At 30.2% G+C, this 14,404-nt stretch overlaps 1 protein-coding gene across 2 annotated transcripts in view; it reads left to right on the forward strand.

Annotated features, from left to right (window-relative positions):
• Positions 1-14,404, forward strand: part of mRpL15 (mitochondrial ribosomal protein L15) — a 93,836-nt gene that overhangs the window by 55,761 nt on the left and 23,671 nt on the right. For both annotated transcript variants that reach the window (XM_085825362.1, XM_085825361.1), the window contains exon 4: positions 3,900-4,059. In XM_085825362.1, the coding sequence (XP_085681488.1) occupies positions 3,900-4,059 (160 nt within the window). The remainder of the gene's footprint in view (positions 1-3,899; positions 4,060-14,404) is intronic.

The raw sequence follows: 14,404 nt of genomic DNA on the forward strand, positions 1-14,404 counted from the left end.
AATAATTATGTTGAAATTATTTCTTTCTCCCTCTGATGGAGCTAATTTTTCTTTTATTATTTATCGTCTGTCGCTGACTAGATCACGTGACTGGCGACAGAGAAAAGAATGTAATAACTCTTTTAGTTTAGCGTGAGTGCGACGCTTGAAATGATCTATCTGTTCTTGGCCGCATAGCGGTAATCAACAATTATAACAGTTGTTCTTGATAAACTAATCTTGGCCCTATGATGGGGAAATTTATATTATATGTAAATTTTGTGCTTTGAATAATGTAAATAATGTACATAAGCTCTTCATTAAATATTTCTGCGTTTCAACTGGAAGTTCTTATTTTCAAGCTGAGTCTTTATGTGAAAATGGTATATTGACTCTTGATATACTAACATATTCTTGAAGTATTAAATTGATGCTCTCCGAACTCCGTGAATAAAATAGAATCGTAAATCGTGATCTTAACGTACAAATTTTACACAAATTATTAACTTTAATCTTGTTATCTATTTTTTTGCTGAGACACAAACAATTGAAAATAAGTACAATAATTCTTTATCTGCCTTGTGGGTGGGGATAAGAATCTGTTTATAATAAAAGAAAGATTAAAGGTTTCTTTCTTCACTCCCCCCCCCCCCCCCGACTCAAAGAGAACTGCTCAAGAGAAAAGTAAAAGACACATCAATGAGAAATAAATTTTGAAACTGAAAGTTTCAAGGTCTTATGTCATTTATTAACTTCTGGTAAGTAGTTGGGTTCTTCGAAATTAATCGAAAATGTATTTCATACTTTGCCGATTTGTCATTTGGCATTCTGTAGAATGCCTAAGAAATGTATGAAATATGAATCGTTTCATACATTGCAGGCTAGTTTTAGGCATTACAATACCTAGGTGTTCTATAGAATGCCAGATTTCAGACTTTGCCGGTAACATTGACATTAACTCTTTGTAAGTTTTGACAACATTTCCTAAAGATATTCTAAGGATCTGTTTAACAATTCTACCAAATCTCTCCCACCAGCCTGGGAGGAAGAAACTTCCACATAATATGTTGAACTTCAGCTAATAGTTTATTTTCCCCCATTTCCTGTCTCTTTTAGGTAATTGTAAGCACCTCTAAAATTTGTACTGTTGTCACAATACACGATTTTAGGTTGTCCTTGTCTCGCTACAAAGTGTCTGAATGAAAGCAAGAATGCTACTCTCGATGGAGGAACTATTTTATTAATGTACTCACTAAATAGAGTGTTCTTCAGATAAATCAACAAAGTCAATATTTTTATTTCACTTAGATTGCAGCATTTATTCAAGAAACAAAAGCATTCAAAGGAAACAAATAAAAACTGAAAGATCTGACAATAAAACTTCATGAATCATCTCTAGAATTCCACTGGGGGAAGAAACTGTCTGCTGCTCTTACTGAGAATCAAAACTAATAAATTCTAATCAATAATCAGTGAAGCTATTCAAAATTTTATCATTAAAATATGCATTCAGTTTGCTAGTAGAAGTCATAATTTAATTAAATATGCACATCAAAACATTTTAAACTAACAAATTAAGCAATGTGTAAAATTAAATTTCTTGTTAAAGAAAGCTGTTGGCTTTCATCTAATGTTTTTATGTTTTATTTTTAAATCTGATTTTGGTAAGGAATTTACACTTGCTTTAAGTAGTAGAATGTAATAAATAACCAATTTAGAAAGAAGTTTTAACTTGAATTAAAAACAATAATTTAAAAGAAAATAAATCTTTTATTCTTTTGAATGTTGTTCACTTTCCATTTGATGTGCTAGCAGCACAACATGATATTTTGAAAATTTTGGGTGTGAGGGCTTTTTAAAGCTAAACAGAAATTCTTAACATTTCATTGGATGTCATTTTGTAACCGTAATTTTAAACATTTTGTTAGGCAGAACCATTTTATAACCGTTCTATAAACACTGGTTATGATTAGCTGTAAAAGTGTTTATTAACAAAACACAGAAACAGTTACAAAGAAAATATACTTTAAAGCAGAATGTACACCAAAATGGAACACCTAATATTAAGAATTAACATTTGAATCATGGAGACATAATATTGGAGAACCTACCCTCATTGCAGCTGGAGGTAGACCGCTGTAAGTTGTTCTCATTGTCACTAGGTGGCATTTGATAAAATATTTCGGTTACATCTAATAATCTGTTACAGTTCAAAATAAATTAATCTTTTGTTCTCTGATACATTCTCTGGTGGTGCTTCCATGTTAATTCTTTATTCAAAGACAAATTATTTATTTTCAATTTAAAAAGTAAGCACGGTTAAAAAGCAAGCAAGCTACTACTTGGTAAGACTTAATAATATATTAAAAATAAGTATTTTTAATATTTAATAAAATATTAAAAATACTCTAATTATCTCAGAATACTCCATGTTTTTATTTTCAACAGAATGTGAAAAGAAAAACGTGGAGGGCTTGGAATCCCAATATTTTTTAATGTCCATAATTCGCTAACTGACAAATTATTCATTTGCAAAGCTATAACCCTATTAATCAGGTCTTTCCTCTTCACAATTCGAGAAGTATTACATTTCCCTATCGAAACATTTCCCTAAACGAGTATTTAGCAAATAGAAGACACAGTTCCGTTTCACAGATTGCTGTGCAAAAATATCAATTACATTGGCTGCTAGCAACAAATTAATTTTTGTCTCCTGCAGTTTCAGATCTGATTAAAAAGTTCTTTTCTCCCTCATTTCATTCAAAATTCTCCTGTTGATGACCTTGAGCACTGTGTTGCAAATTTTTTTTTTTCTGAAAATGCATTTGAAAGGAGGATGATTCCTCATTTAAAGAGCAAATGAACAAATTATAAACATCGTGTTCTGCTTGCTCTGTTTCCCTTCCTGCAAACAAGCTATGTGTCATTCTGACTTTTCGCTTTGGCTTTAAGTTTAATTTATCTATCACAAATTTGTTAATGTAAAAGGATTGAGATCAGTAGCAAGAATGCATCCTAAAATTGCTTCTGTATATTAGATTTAGCTTTAACATTTAAAGTCATTAAATATACAGTTTCAATTTTGCAATTATTAACTAATGCAATATATTGAACTGATACACATTTTTCTTCACTTTCAACCTATTTTGGCTTATTTTTTGATAAAATAAGCCAAAAGTGGTTGAAGCTCGTGAGCACACATAAAGCTAATACGAGTTTTGGGGTTTTAATACGAGCAAATATTTCCCATTTTACAAAATTTTGCTGAATGGCTAATATGAAAGCATGTAAAGAACGCCTTTTTCCTCATCAAAATTTTCCAATTAACATCTAAATTCATACTTCTAGCAGTAAAATAATCCTCAGTAGGATGCATTTTCTCACAAAGAAAACAACCAAAATTTCCCTTATGTGATTTATCAAAGCTGCTGTAGTGAGGATTTAATGGGCAGTTTTATCAATTTATCAACTAAATTAGCATTAACAAGTTTGATCATATCTTCACCTTCTTGTCTTGTGAAGTTCATCGGTTTGTGCTCTTCCCAGACTAGTATTTTTCTCCCTTTTAATTCATCTTACAATACCAATAAGTCTACCTTCAAACATCCAGAAACAGCATTTTTCATGACCCACACTCAACAGGTCTTGCATGTTAATTTGAACAAGTAAATTCTGTAGATCAAAGCATTCCTGTAGTTGACTGATCACTTGGATAATTAATGGCTGTAGCTGGGAAAGTTTCCACTACATTCACTGCTTTTCGGTGTTACTGCTTGAAGCAAATACTGGAATTTATTTATTTATACTGAAATCCATTAAATTTTGATGTTTCTGTATATAAATAGATAGATTATTTTAAGTGCTTCTTTAAACTTTAAAGTAACATCAACTGAATTTTGTCATTTCTGTCTTTTTGAAAGGGAGCAGATGTTTTTACTGCAAAAGTTAATATTGAAGTACAACATGCCAAAGAAACTGTGATTGCGGCTATAGAACGAAATGGTGGAGTTATAACAAATGCATATTATGATGTCGAAAGCTTAGTAGCTATTATAAATCCTCAGAAATATTTTGAAAAAGGTAAGTTGATTATATATATATCAATTCATATATATAATAAGGAATCATCTGCAATTAAAACCCATGTTAAAATTAGATTTATAAAATATTTATTTTATGTTTATTTCCCATACTGCACTAAATTATATCATGTAAAATTAAGGACTAATTCAATATAAGAATATATGATTATTAATGTAAAAAAAAATATGCTGTGGTAAAAAGGAACTTCTTAATATTCTGTAGCAAAATAAGATGGGGGAAGATTAAGAATATATATATATATAAAACTAATTCAGAAGTCAATCAACAAAAATTGGCGTTATATTTTAAAATTTTCACAGGACTAGTTTCGATGGTTTTACCGAACCACCATCCTCAGCTGCAAAAGTGCAAATGAACAAGATAGGATATAATGATTAAATAAGATAAGAAAGCCTGGACAGAAAATAAGCTAGTGGCGCCCTCTGTTGATGAAACCAGAACTAAAACATAATTTCTTTAAAGGCCGAAGACAAATATGGATTGGAATTAGGATCGTTAACTAGAACAGAAAAAATTTTTTGAATGTGAAATGCCTCTAGAAAATCCAGTTCTCCAATGGAAGATGTTTTTTGAATAATTTTGGTAGCAGAAAAAATTGAAAGTGTGATTTTCGGACCAACAGTGTTGGGCAACAGAAGACTTCTGTGTTTCCTTTTTTCTAACATATGCCTCATGTTCCTTTACACGAAATTTTAAGGCTCTCTTAGTTTGGCCAATTTAAATTAAACCATACTGGCAAGGAATCCTATAAATACCCCAGGAATTCATATCCGGAATGGGGTCCTTGAGTATGGAACTCGGAATTTCATTGATGGGAGAATAAACAACCCAAAAGTTAAATTTCTGCAAAAATTATTCAAAAAACATCTTCCATTGGAGAACTGGATTTTCTAGAGGCATTTAACATTCAAAAAAATCTTTCTGTTCTAGTTAATGATTCTAATTCCAATCCATATTTGCCTTCGGCCTCTAAAGAAATTATGTTTTAGTTCTGGTTTCATCAACAGATGGCGCCACTAGCTTGTTTTCTGTCCAGGCTTTCTTATCTTATCTAATCATAATATACTATCTCGTTCATTTGTGCTTTTGCAGCTGGAGATGGTGGTTCGGTAAAACCATTGAAACTAGTCCTGTGAAAATTTTAAAATATAATGCTGATTTTTGTTGTTTGATTTCTGAATTAGTATTTGTTCGCTGTGTTATTTATTGTGTCTTAATATATCAAACCTTCCTTATATATGTGTTTGTATGTATATTTGTATGCAGTGTATATATATATATATATATGTAATAAATTCAAAGTCAGAAGTAACTGAAGAGCAGGAGGAGAAATTTGGAGACAAAGACAGATTAAATCTTCAGTTTTATTTTCGGCAACATGTTGCGGCTACACACAAGTCGGCACATTAAATGTGCCTGTTCCAGAAGGCTTACATTTTTGATAATTTTGTAGCAAGAAAGCAGAGCAGACAAACAACAGTGTAGCTAGGCCGAAGTGTGGAAAGCAAGTGCGTTATGCTCAGGATGAAATCTGAATCAAACTGAGTTAGTTTTGGTTCTCAAAGCATTTTGATTGGATAGTTAATATTGCTGTAAAATTATTATTGGCTGCTTGAGTTTTAGTTCAATTTACATCACCAGAATTACGTAAGAGTCATATGACATAGATTTTTCTGGAAATGACGCAGTGCAAATAGATGTTGCTATTTTTAGAATCTAGCTGTATCTATATTATAGAGAAGGGAAATTAATTTGCGCTGCTAATTTAATCTTTTATATAGTCTTTATTTTTCTTACATATATATATGTATATAGTATGTTATATTATAATTCTGTAGTTGACTTTTGTAGCTGAGTTTTAGAAAAACAGATGGGTAGATGTTTAAGGTGACAGAAAAAATTTAGTTGAAGTGGTGTTGACTCAACATAGTTTAATTTCATAATTAAAATGGGTTCACATATCATCATTATTGGTGCACTATACATCCTGGAAATTTATGCAGCTTATAACTCTTTAGACAATGATGATAAATAGCAAAATCAAAAAATGCACAATGGCAGGCAGCAAGGCAAAGCAGGTAAAGGGTTGTGCAATTGAAATATTGTTATTTATAGTAAAAAGTTTCTTTAATTTGACTGAATGAGAGTCATCCACATTATAGCGTGATTACATAAAAAACATGAAGCAATTTAGAAAAACGCTGTCCAGAAAAATTATTATAAACTATTTAGAACAGGAAGGGGAGATAACCAAATTAAAATGAGGAATTAAAAGTACTACTAGCAAATTCACTGTTGTAAAAAGTTTTTAGTTTCATATATATACATAGAATATAAACTATCTATCCTTCTAATAATAAATTAACAATAGCTTTTTAACTCTGCTTTCTTCTTCAATCCCAAAATAGCAGAGCAGTAACTTTTCTTATATCCTGTAATTCTGAAAATTAAGTTGTCATCTGATCTCTATTACAGAACTATTCCTGGAAGGCAATGAAATCTTAACCCATCATCTGGATATTAATCCCCTTAATCTCATCATTCTTGCTATATCATCTGAAATGTACTCTGTATAAAAAGTTTTTGCATAATTTCATTCACTTTTAGTCACTTTTTTCTGAATTCTCTTTTAGTCACTTTAGAATGCTGTTTCCCCCCTTTTCTATCTCTTTTATTTGCCTCTCGTAGCACTCTTCTGTTTTGCTACACCAACATGCTGCTGCCTTCAAATAATAATTTTTTCATATTTATCCAATGTAAAATGTTCTTTAAGAACAAGGTGCTGTGGCATCAATTTGATTTGTGTAAGATTAAATAAAAATATATACCCACCATAATAAAAAGGAAACAATTGAATTTGGGCATTGGCTGCAAGTTTCTGGGTTATACATCCATCTACTACACCAGCGTCTTTCAAATTTTATTACCTAAATAAATATATGTAATGATATTTTAAAATCAATTGATTAAATTAAATTCTAATCATATTCCTTAATAATGTGTTGGCGATTCTCTACCTAAATTGCATCCCTGTTCCTAAATTTTGGCAAATCCTTTCTTTATTACAAATTATATTAACCTGTTGGGGGCCCGCCAAATCGCCAAACTCATAAATCTGTCATATTACATAAAGTCCTTAAGAAGACTCCTGATGAGAAGATAGCGTCACCTCGTGATTTCAATTTATATCGCTGTTTGGATGAGCACCATGACACACACATATCTATAAATAGGGCTTCTTCTCCAGGTACAGGAGGAACGCTTGCGAGATGGATGCTAAAATAAGCGTATCACTTTATATTCCAAAGTTTGTCTCATTCCTGTTGCCCCGACTGCACAACACAAATAATGTATGAGAAAATACATTTCATATATATATATGTAAGATAAAAAATATAAAAGCAAACTTCTAATTTGAATTGGCTATAATCTCATATTTTTTAATTTAATTTGGGGACTTCCTATCTCTTTGTCTTTTTAAGACGCGCTATAAGTCTAAACTGCATCATTCAAATTAATCATGCCATCCTATATAATGTTTAATGCAGATTACCTCATGCCCAATCACTGAATAATTGTAAATCGAAATGTTTTTAACTCGAACTGAAACATTTTGACGTTCTCCCATTTTCCTCTGAATTGCTGAGACATTTTTCACTTACGCCTTCCACCTGGCAAAAGACTTTGTGGCTACCTTCTTTCTTCACTGAGTATGTGCTAAGCTAACAAAAATGTAGGGCGCGTAAGATATTCCTCCGTATTTGAACCAAATATTGAGAATCCAGAGTTGCTTTACTCAATAATACAATTATTTTGAGTCCGACCATGTCTGTCTTGCCAAGCTTCTTCGCTAGGCATCTATGATGCCACCATCAAGTTCCAAATTATTCATATCATGCCATCAAGTTGACAGGGATGTCTCAATTGCATATACCTCCCAATACAGAGTTTATTCAACCAATCTATCATTGTTTAAATAATAGATAAAATAAAAAGAAAGTGTTCATTGCTACCTGAATTCCGAATCAGGCCAAGGTCACTGTAGCGTCGATGTATGGTATTTGAAAATTTATTTTTAACCCGCAAGCGTGCACGCTGGGTCCAATGGACCTGCCTAATTAAAGAAACCTTTCTGGAAACGCCACTACATTTCCCAAGTGGTTGTTGGTTCAGTGTAGTCTCCTCCAAGGCCATCCTCTGTATATTTCCTAAGTTTTTCACTGAAAATTTGATTCAAAGTTTTGTTTTGAATCAATTGGATCTTTCAGACCCAGCGCGCCTATTCACATTGCCATAATGTAACATTTGTCGTAGCACAGAAAGCTGCACACATAAGGAAGAAATGTTACGTTTGCAAAAATTATTAGAAGATGTATCAACTGTTGAAAGACTCCATTGAAGAAACTGATGAAAGTTCTAATAAATTTTTTAATTCTCATGATACTGATTCAGAAATTGAGATGCATTCTGAAAACGAAAATGAGAATGACATTTATTGCTTTATTGGAAGACAAATAAAAAAAATAATGATCAAAAGAAAAGCCTAAAGCCAAACCTGTTCATAATATTATTAATAAATTGCCTGGAGACATTGGTAATGCAAAATATGTGCACACTCCAAATGAATCGGGGGAAATTTTACTAAGTGAATAAATGTTGCTGAAAGTTGTCAGTTATGCAAATATTTATATTCCATATATTTCTGACAGCCTTCAAAAGAGATGCTCGCCACACAACTCTAATTGAAATTCGTGCTTTTATAGGTCTTTTATATTTTGTGACATAAGTCATCTCATGTAAATGTGCGGGATCTGTGGGCAACAGATGGAACCGGCTTTTCCTCAAAACTATGTGCTACAAAAGTTTTCTTTTTTTATCAAGATGTTTGCGTTTGATGACATAGGCACTCATGCCATTAAGAAAGAATCAGATAAACTTGCACCTATAAAACAGTTTTTTGAAGATATTATCAATAACTGCCAGAAATGTTAAACTGCCAGCGAGTTCATAACTACTGATAAAAAACTTGAAGCTTTCAGAGGAAGATGTTCATTCAGGCTATATATTTCTAATAAACCTGAATAATAATGTAATGAATTCCTAATAAATTCTGTATTAATATAATATGTTTTTCTATTCCTTTAAAAAATTTTATTTCATAAAAATTATTATAGAAATTAAAATGAAAATTTTTATAATTTGCATATTTTTAAAGTTTGATCATAATATTTTGCTATATAAATGTAACACTTTTACCTTAAGAGTAACAGTTTCTTTTTTTTTCAAAAAACATGAGCTGGCAGGGTGCACATGCTCCCAAGTTAACAGTGTTATAGGCAATGTGTTTTCCAACAAGTATGGAAGTGCATATCTTATTTAGAAAGTGAAATATTATCAAAAGTGGTATCAAAGTGCGATTAATTTCTTCGGTTCCAAATTAAATGTCCAAAATTGTTTCCATCGAGGAAATCAAGTGACGATATTGAAAAAAATGTGTTTTGATGTTATGTGCTATTTTTTTTTTTTTAAGCTGTTAAGTGAACCTAGGGCCAGTGTGTCGCTATAGTAAACAAATCTAGTTAATTTTAAAGAGTGCACTTATTCTGTTGTGGTTTATGTGCTATCGACGAAGTAAATTTACTTCATTCCAATAAGTTTAAATGAAATGCAAGAAAAAATGCGTATAATTTAATATTCCGTACAAGGAAGTCATGTTGTGTACACATCAGATTTCTTTTTTTGTGTTTCTCCACCTGTATCATTATAAATAACTTAATCAATAATTGGTTATATTTTGAAATATAAAAATATTATGTTTTCTTAGAATATTGATTTTAATTCGATGAATTAAAAAAAAGTAGCACAGCTTTATGAAAATATCAAATTAAAATGTATAAGTATTCTCTAAGATTTTATTCAGGGAAGATTATAAAAATTTATTATTGTTAGTATTGTTATTAGTAAGTTGTCACAATTTTGAATTCATATGAAGAATTTTGGAATTATTTTATTAACAAGATAAAAATTTTGGAATTATTTTGTAAATAAGCTTGCTGTTAAAATATTTGAATTTTAAGCATTTTCTAATTATTTTGAGAATGATATATGTATGAAATAACTATCAAATGGGAGAATATTAGATATTATTTAAGTTAATATAGAAATACCAAACATTCAAGAAAATGAATAATCGTAATAAAATTTAGATGAGAATTTAATTAAGGGCAAAATGTATTAAAATTTGTGTGGAATTGGGTAAAGGAATGTTATAATTATCAATAACTATACCTTAAATATAAAGTATATTAAGGGAGTATTGGTTCAGAAACAGAGGCCTGTTTTTACCTCTGCATAATTTTTCCTTTAGCCCAATATATACTTTGAAGGCTTCCACATTATTTAATTTTTTATATAGGATTTTTATTTTTTCATATAATGGAGTGTGATTTATTTATAATATAAAAGAATATTGTAGTGCAGTTTACAAAGGCTAGTCATTTTATATAAGGAATGGAGGCCTTTCCAAGTAACTGCTGAGTATCCCTTGACCACTCATGAAAATTTAATACATGAGTTTGTTAAATTTGATACACCCAAATAGCTGGATATATGTCTACTAGGAGAAAGCTGTGGGGTCTTCCAGTTTGTATAAAATAAGAAAATTGTAAAATATAATAATAAAAGTAAAAACCATAATATAAATGATAAAATATTTTTTTTAAATGTGAAAATTAGTATGGTGTAAAATTTTAAGATTTATAATTATTTTAATAACTAATGGGTATATAAAATTTTTATAATTGGGATATTGTGTGTAAAACGTTTTGGAAATCCTTCTCTGAAGTATCAAAATTGTGTTGTGAATGTTCCAGAAACAAGAACTTTTTACAGCTTGGACTCAAATTTTAAACAGAACTCTAAAAATGTGCAGTTATTTTAAAAGAATATAGTTCTTAAAATTATTACTGAATTCAGAATTTTACGACTTATAATTTTTTTAATTTTTCAAAAGTTAATTTTATGTTTTGTATTTTCAAAATTATATCTCTCATATTTTGCTGTTCTAATGCTTTTTCTCTCAAACAGGCTTCTCTATTGCTCCGCTTTTTTCTCTTTGAAGGGCGGTGGCATAAATAAGGGTATGCAAGGAATGCCGTAACATAGGGGCCCAAAGGCTTAGGGGGCCCTTAAATGTCCTGCTAAACTACATTTACATGTTTAAACTTAAAAGACGGATTCCATTACATATATATAGAAGCTTTAATTCATTTTCCCTTGATGAGTTCGAAATTAGAATTTCAATAAAAGAAGATTAATTATTATTTTTATATTTTTTATCTTGTATTTTTTTCCCTTTTCTTTTCATATTTATTTTTAGACTTTGTACTACTATAAATTCTTATTTTAATTTTGATTTTCTGTTAAACCCCTTTTACACGATTGTTAATATTAAAATAGTTGAGGAATAGCCTTGATTTGACTCCAATTTACTTTTAACTTTAGAATCTTTAAGTATATGTAGATAATAGAATTTGTTTTCTTTTAAGTTTTTAAGGGCCCCCTACCTATATGGTGCAGTAACGCAATTCTCTGTATGACGCAGAAAGGAGGCCCTTGGAAGCCCCTGCAACAGCTAACTTAAAGTGTTTGCAAAAGTTAAAATTCCAGCATTCGACTATGAAAAAGTAACTTCATGACCTACCCCAGTTTAGGGATAGCAGTGAGCGGAAAATAGGAAAAGTTTCTTTGTATTCCTTAGTCTCAAACCTGAAAATTATTAAAGGCGACCCCCTAAAGGAAATGTTTCTCCTTTTGCAATCCCAAATCAAAAAGCGGTGGAAGTGGAAATTAATTGTAACTATTTATTATAAAGTACTTATTTTATATATTAATTTGTTTCTGCATAATTCGCATTAAGATCGATTAATCGGTAGACATATTTTCTAAGTATAAATCAAAGAAGTAACTAGGCAGGATTCTGGTACTTTGGAATGAACTTTGCAAGTTAAGAGAAATCATGGTATGTTATTTGCAGTTCGTAATTTTCATAATATGTCATTCGGGTAGCGTTTAATTTTGTTCATATATTGAATCTCTTACTAGCTTTTCCATTAAATGCAAATCCAAAAATCAGTCCTAATATTCAATTTTAAATTGAATTCATTAATGTGAATGATTCTTAGAATTTAATATAACATGTATTTCATTGGTTCGCTATAAACGGCGTATAACTTTTCAAATTGTTGCCACCAAATAACCTCACCCTGTATTATTTTTAAAGAAATAAAATAAGGAAGAATCTGCATGTTTGAATGTATAGTTCTCACAATGTAAAAAACAATGGTACTGGCAACCTGTGCAGTTGCACCAAGGGACAAGGTAAGGGACAGAAACATTTTGGTTTTAGAAGCACGATTGACATTACAAAATGGCAAAGTTAAAGGCGGATCGATTTTTTTCCCTCTGTTTTTTACATTAATAAGCTGGAGGGGAGAATCATTCGTAAGTATCAATTGATAACTCCAGAATACATGCTTTTCTTTCTTAGTGACACAAAATCGTTAACGTAAGTTGAGCAGTAGTGGCATGAAAGGACTTTGCCCCACCCCCTAGTCCAGGAAACACAAAGAATTTATGGCACTACATTTAGAAAGGAGAGATTTCCCGTTCGGCTTAGGGATCTTTGAATGAATTCAAGGTTCGAAAAAAAGGGGGGGACAGGCTACAAACACACAGATGCTCAAACATTAAGCGACTAAATATTTCAGTTAATTTCCGGCATAAATTTAATGAATTTTTTTCATTAAATTTATCGAAATTCATTACTTTTTCACTCATGGGGGTTGGAAATGGAACGGATGAATATTTTTACTTGAAATAATGAGTAAATAAATATTTATCCAATTTTTCATATCAAAATTTTCAAAATATTCTCACATTGCAGATAAAATGCAGGTTAGGAATTCTTTAAAATCCCTAATTGAGAATTAAATCTGAAAGCACAGAACTCGTTTGAGGATTTACTTGATTTGCTTTAGAAAAGAGAAGATGTAGTGTTTCTTAACCTGTAAATTAACCATCTACCAAAAATTCACACTTATCTGTAAAAGATAATTCTGAAGACATTAAATTTGTTTTTAAAGTAATATATTAATCTCTCCTCGTTTGAAAAAATATAATAAATTACAATTTTTTTAACAACATGAAACACTTAAGCGTATAATTGAGTAATGCGCAATAATTTGTATGTTATTTAAATTGAATTGAATTGAATTGAATTATTATATAATAAAGCACTCGAGGACTATTTGCCTAAGGAGAAGAATGCCTTCATTGAGTACTTTCTGATCGTTATTTGAAATGAAATTTTACAATTTACTTTACTTTTGCTTTTAATTTACTTTCCACAGCATTCAGTACATGAAATCATCTATAATAGTATAATAATGATAATAAAAATGGCATCACACAACTAAAAGTATATACTACTTCATAAATTTCAATAAATTAATTGCTGAAAATATTAAAAATATCAATGGCAGCGTTGCCCTAATAGTTTTAAGTTGCATTTCAACATCTAAAAGAACGCAAATTACAATTACGCAAATTTAGTATTTTTACTACACAAACGAATGGAATATTTCAGAAAAGAATTCTCCCCCGTTATTGCAATATTTCAATAATTTTTGCAAATTAAAAAATTTAATTAATATGTTTTAATAGTAAATGATGCGATTTTTACTCATAAAATCCCTTTGTTCATTATTCTCTTTCATTTTGGCATCACTGCATAACTTTTCTAAGACATAATAATAGCTTCCGTTAATATATGTTCCCATATATTATATTTATTTTTTGTATTTTTGTCATTAATAAATTAATGATTAAGATAAAGAAATTGATGCTGCTTAATTTATAAGCAATGTAAAGACTGGAAATCTGAGGTTATTAATTTCTGAGACATAAATAGCTTTCTAAGACACAAATAAAACATAACAATAATCATAAATATTAATGCTCCTAAAATATATCCGCTTTTCCTAACTGATTTTTGCTTTCTGATCCATCTGGAGTACAATGAACCTATTTTCATAAATGAAGTTTTGCGCATTTCTCTATGAAGTACGTAAAACTTGTTTCATACAATTTTATTTTTACTAATTATGAAGAAACTTTATACTTGTTTCCTAAACAAGTATTTATGTGTACTACTTTTAGAATCCATGCGACAGAGTACTCATCTTCAAATATACATTAATATCAATAAGCTTAACTCTAAATTATTAAACATTTCTGGGACCTTGAAACTTAAAAGAGAATC

The sequence above is a fragment of the Stegodyphus dumicola genome, chromosome 10 (genome assembly GCF_044657685.1).
Source record: "Stegodyphus dumicola isolate Sdum_Otavi_A_Nest chromosome 10, ASM4465768v1".
In the NCBI taxonomy this organism is placed as follows: Eukaryota; Metazoa; Arthropoda; class Arachnida; order Araneae; family Eresidae; genus Stegodyphus; species Stegodyphus dumicola.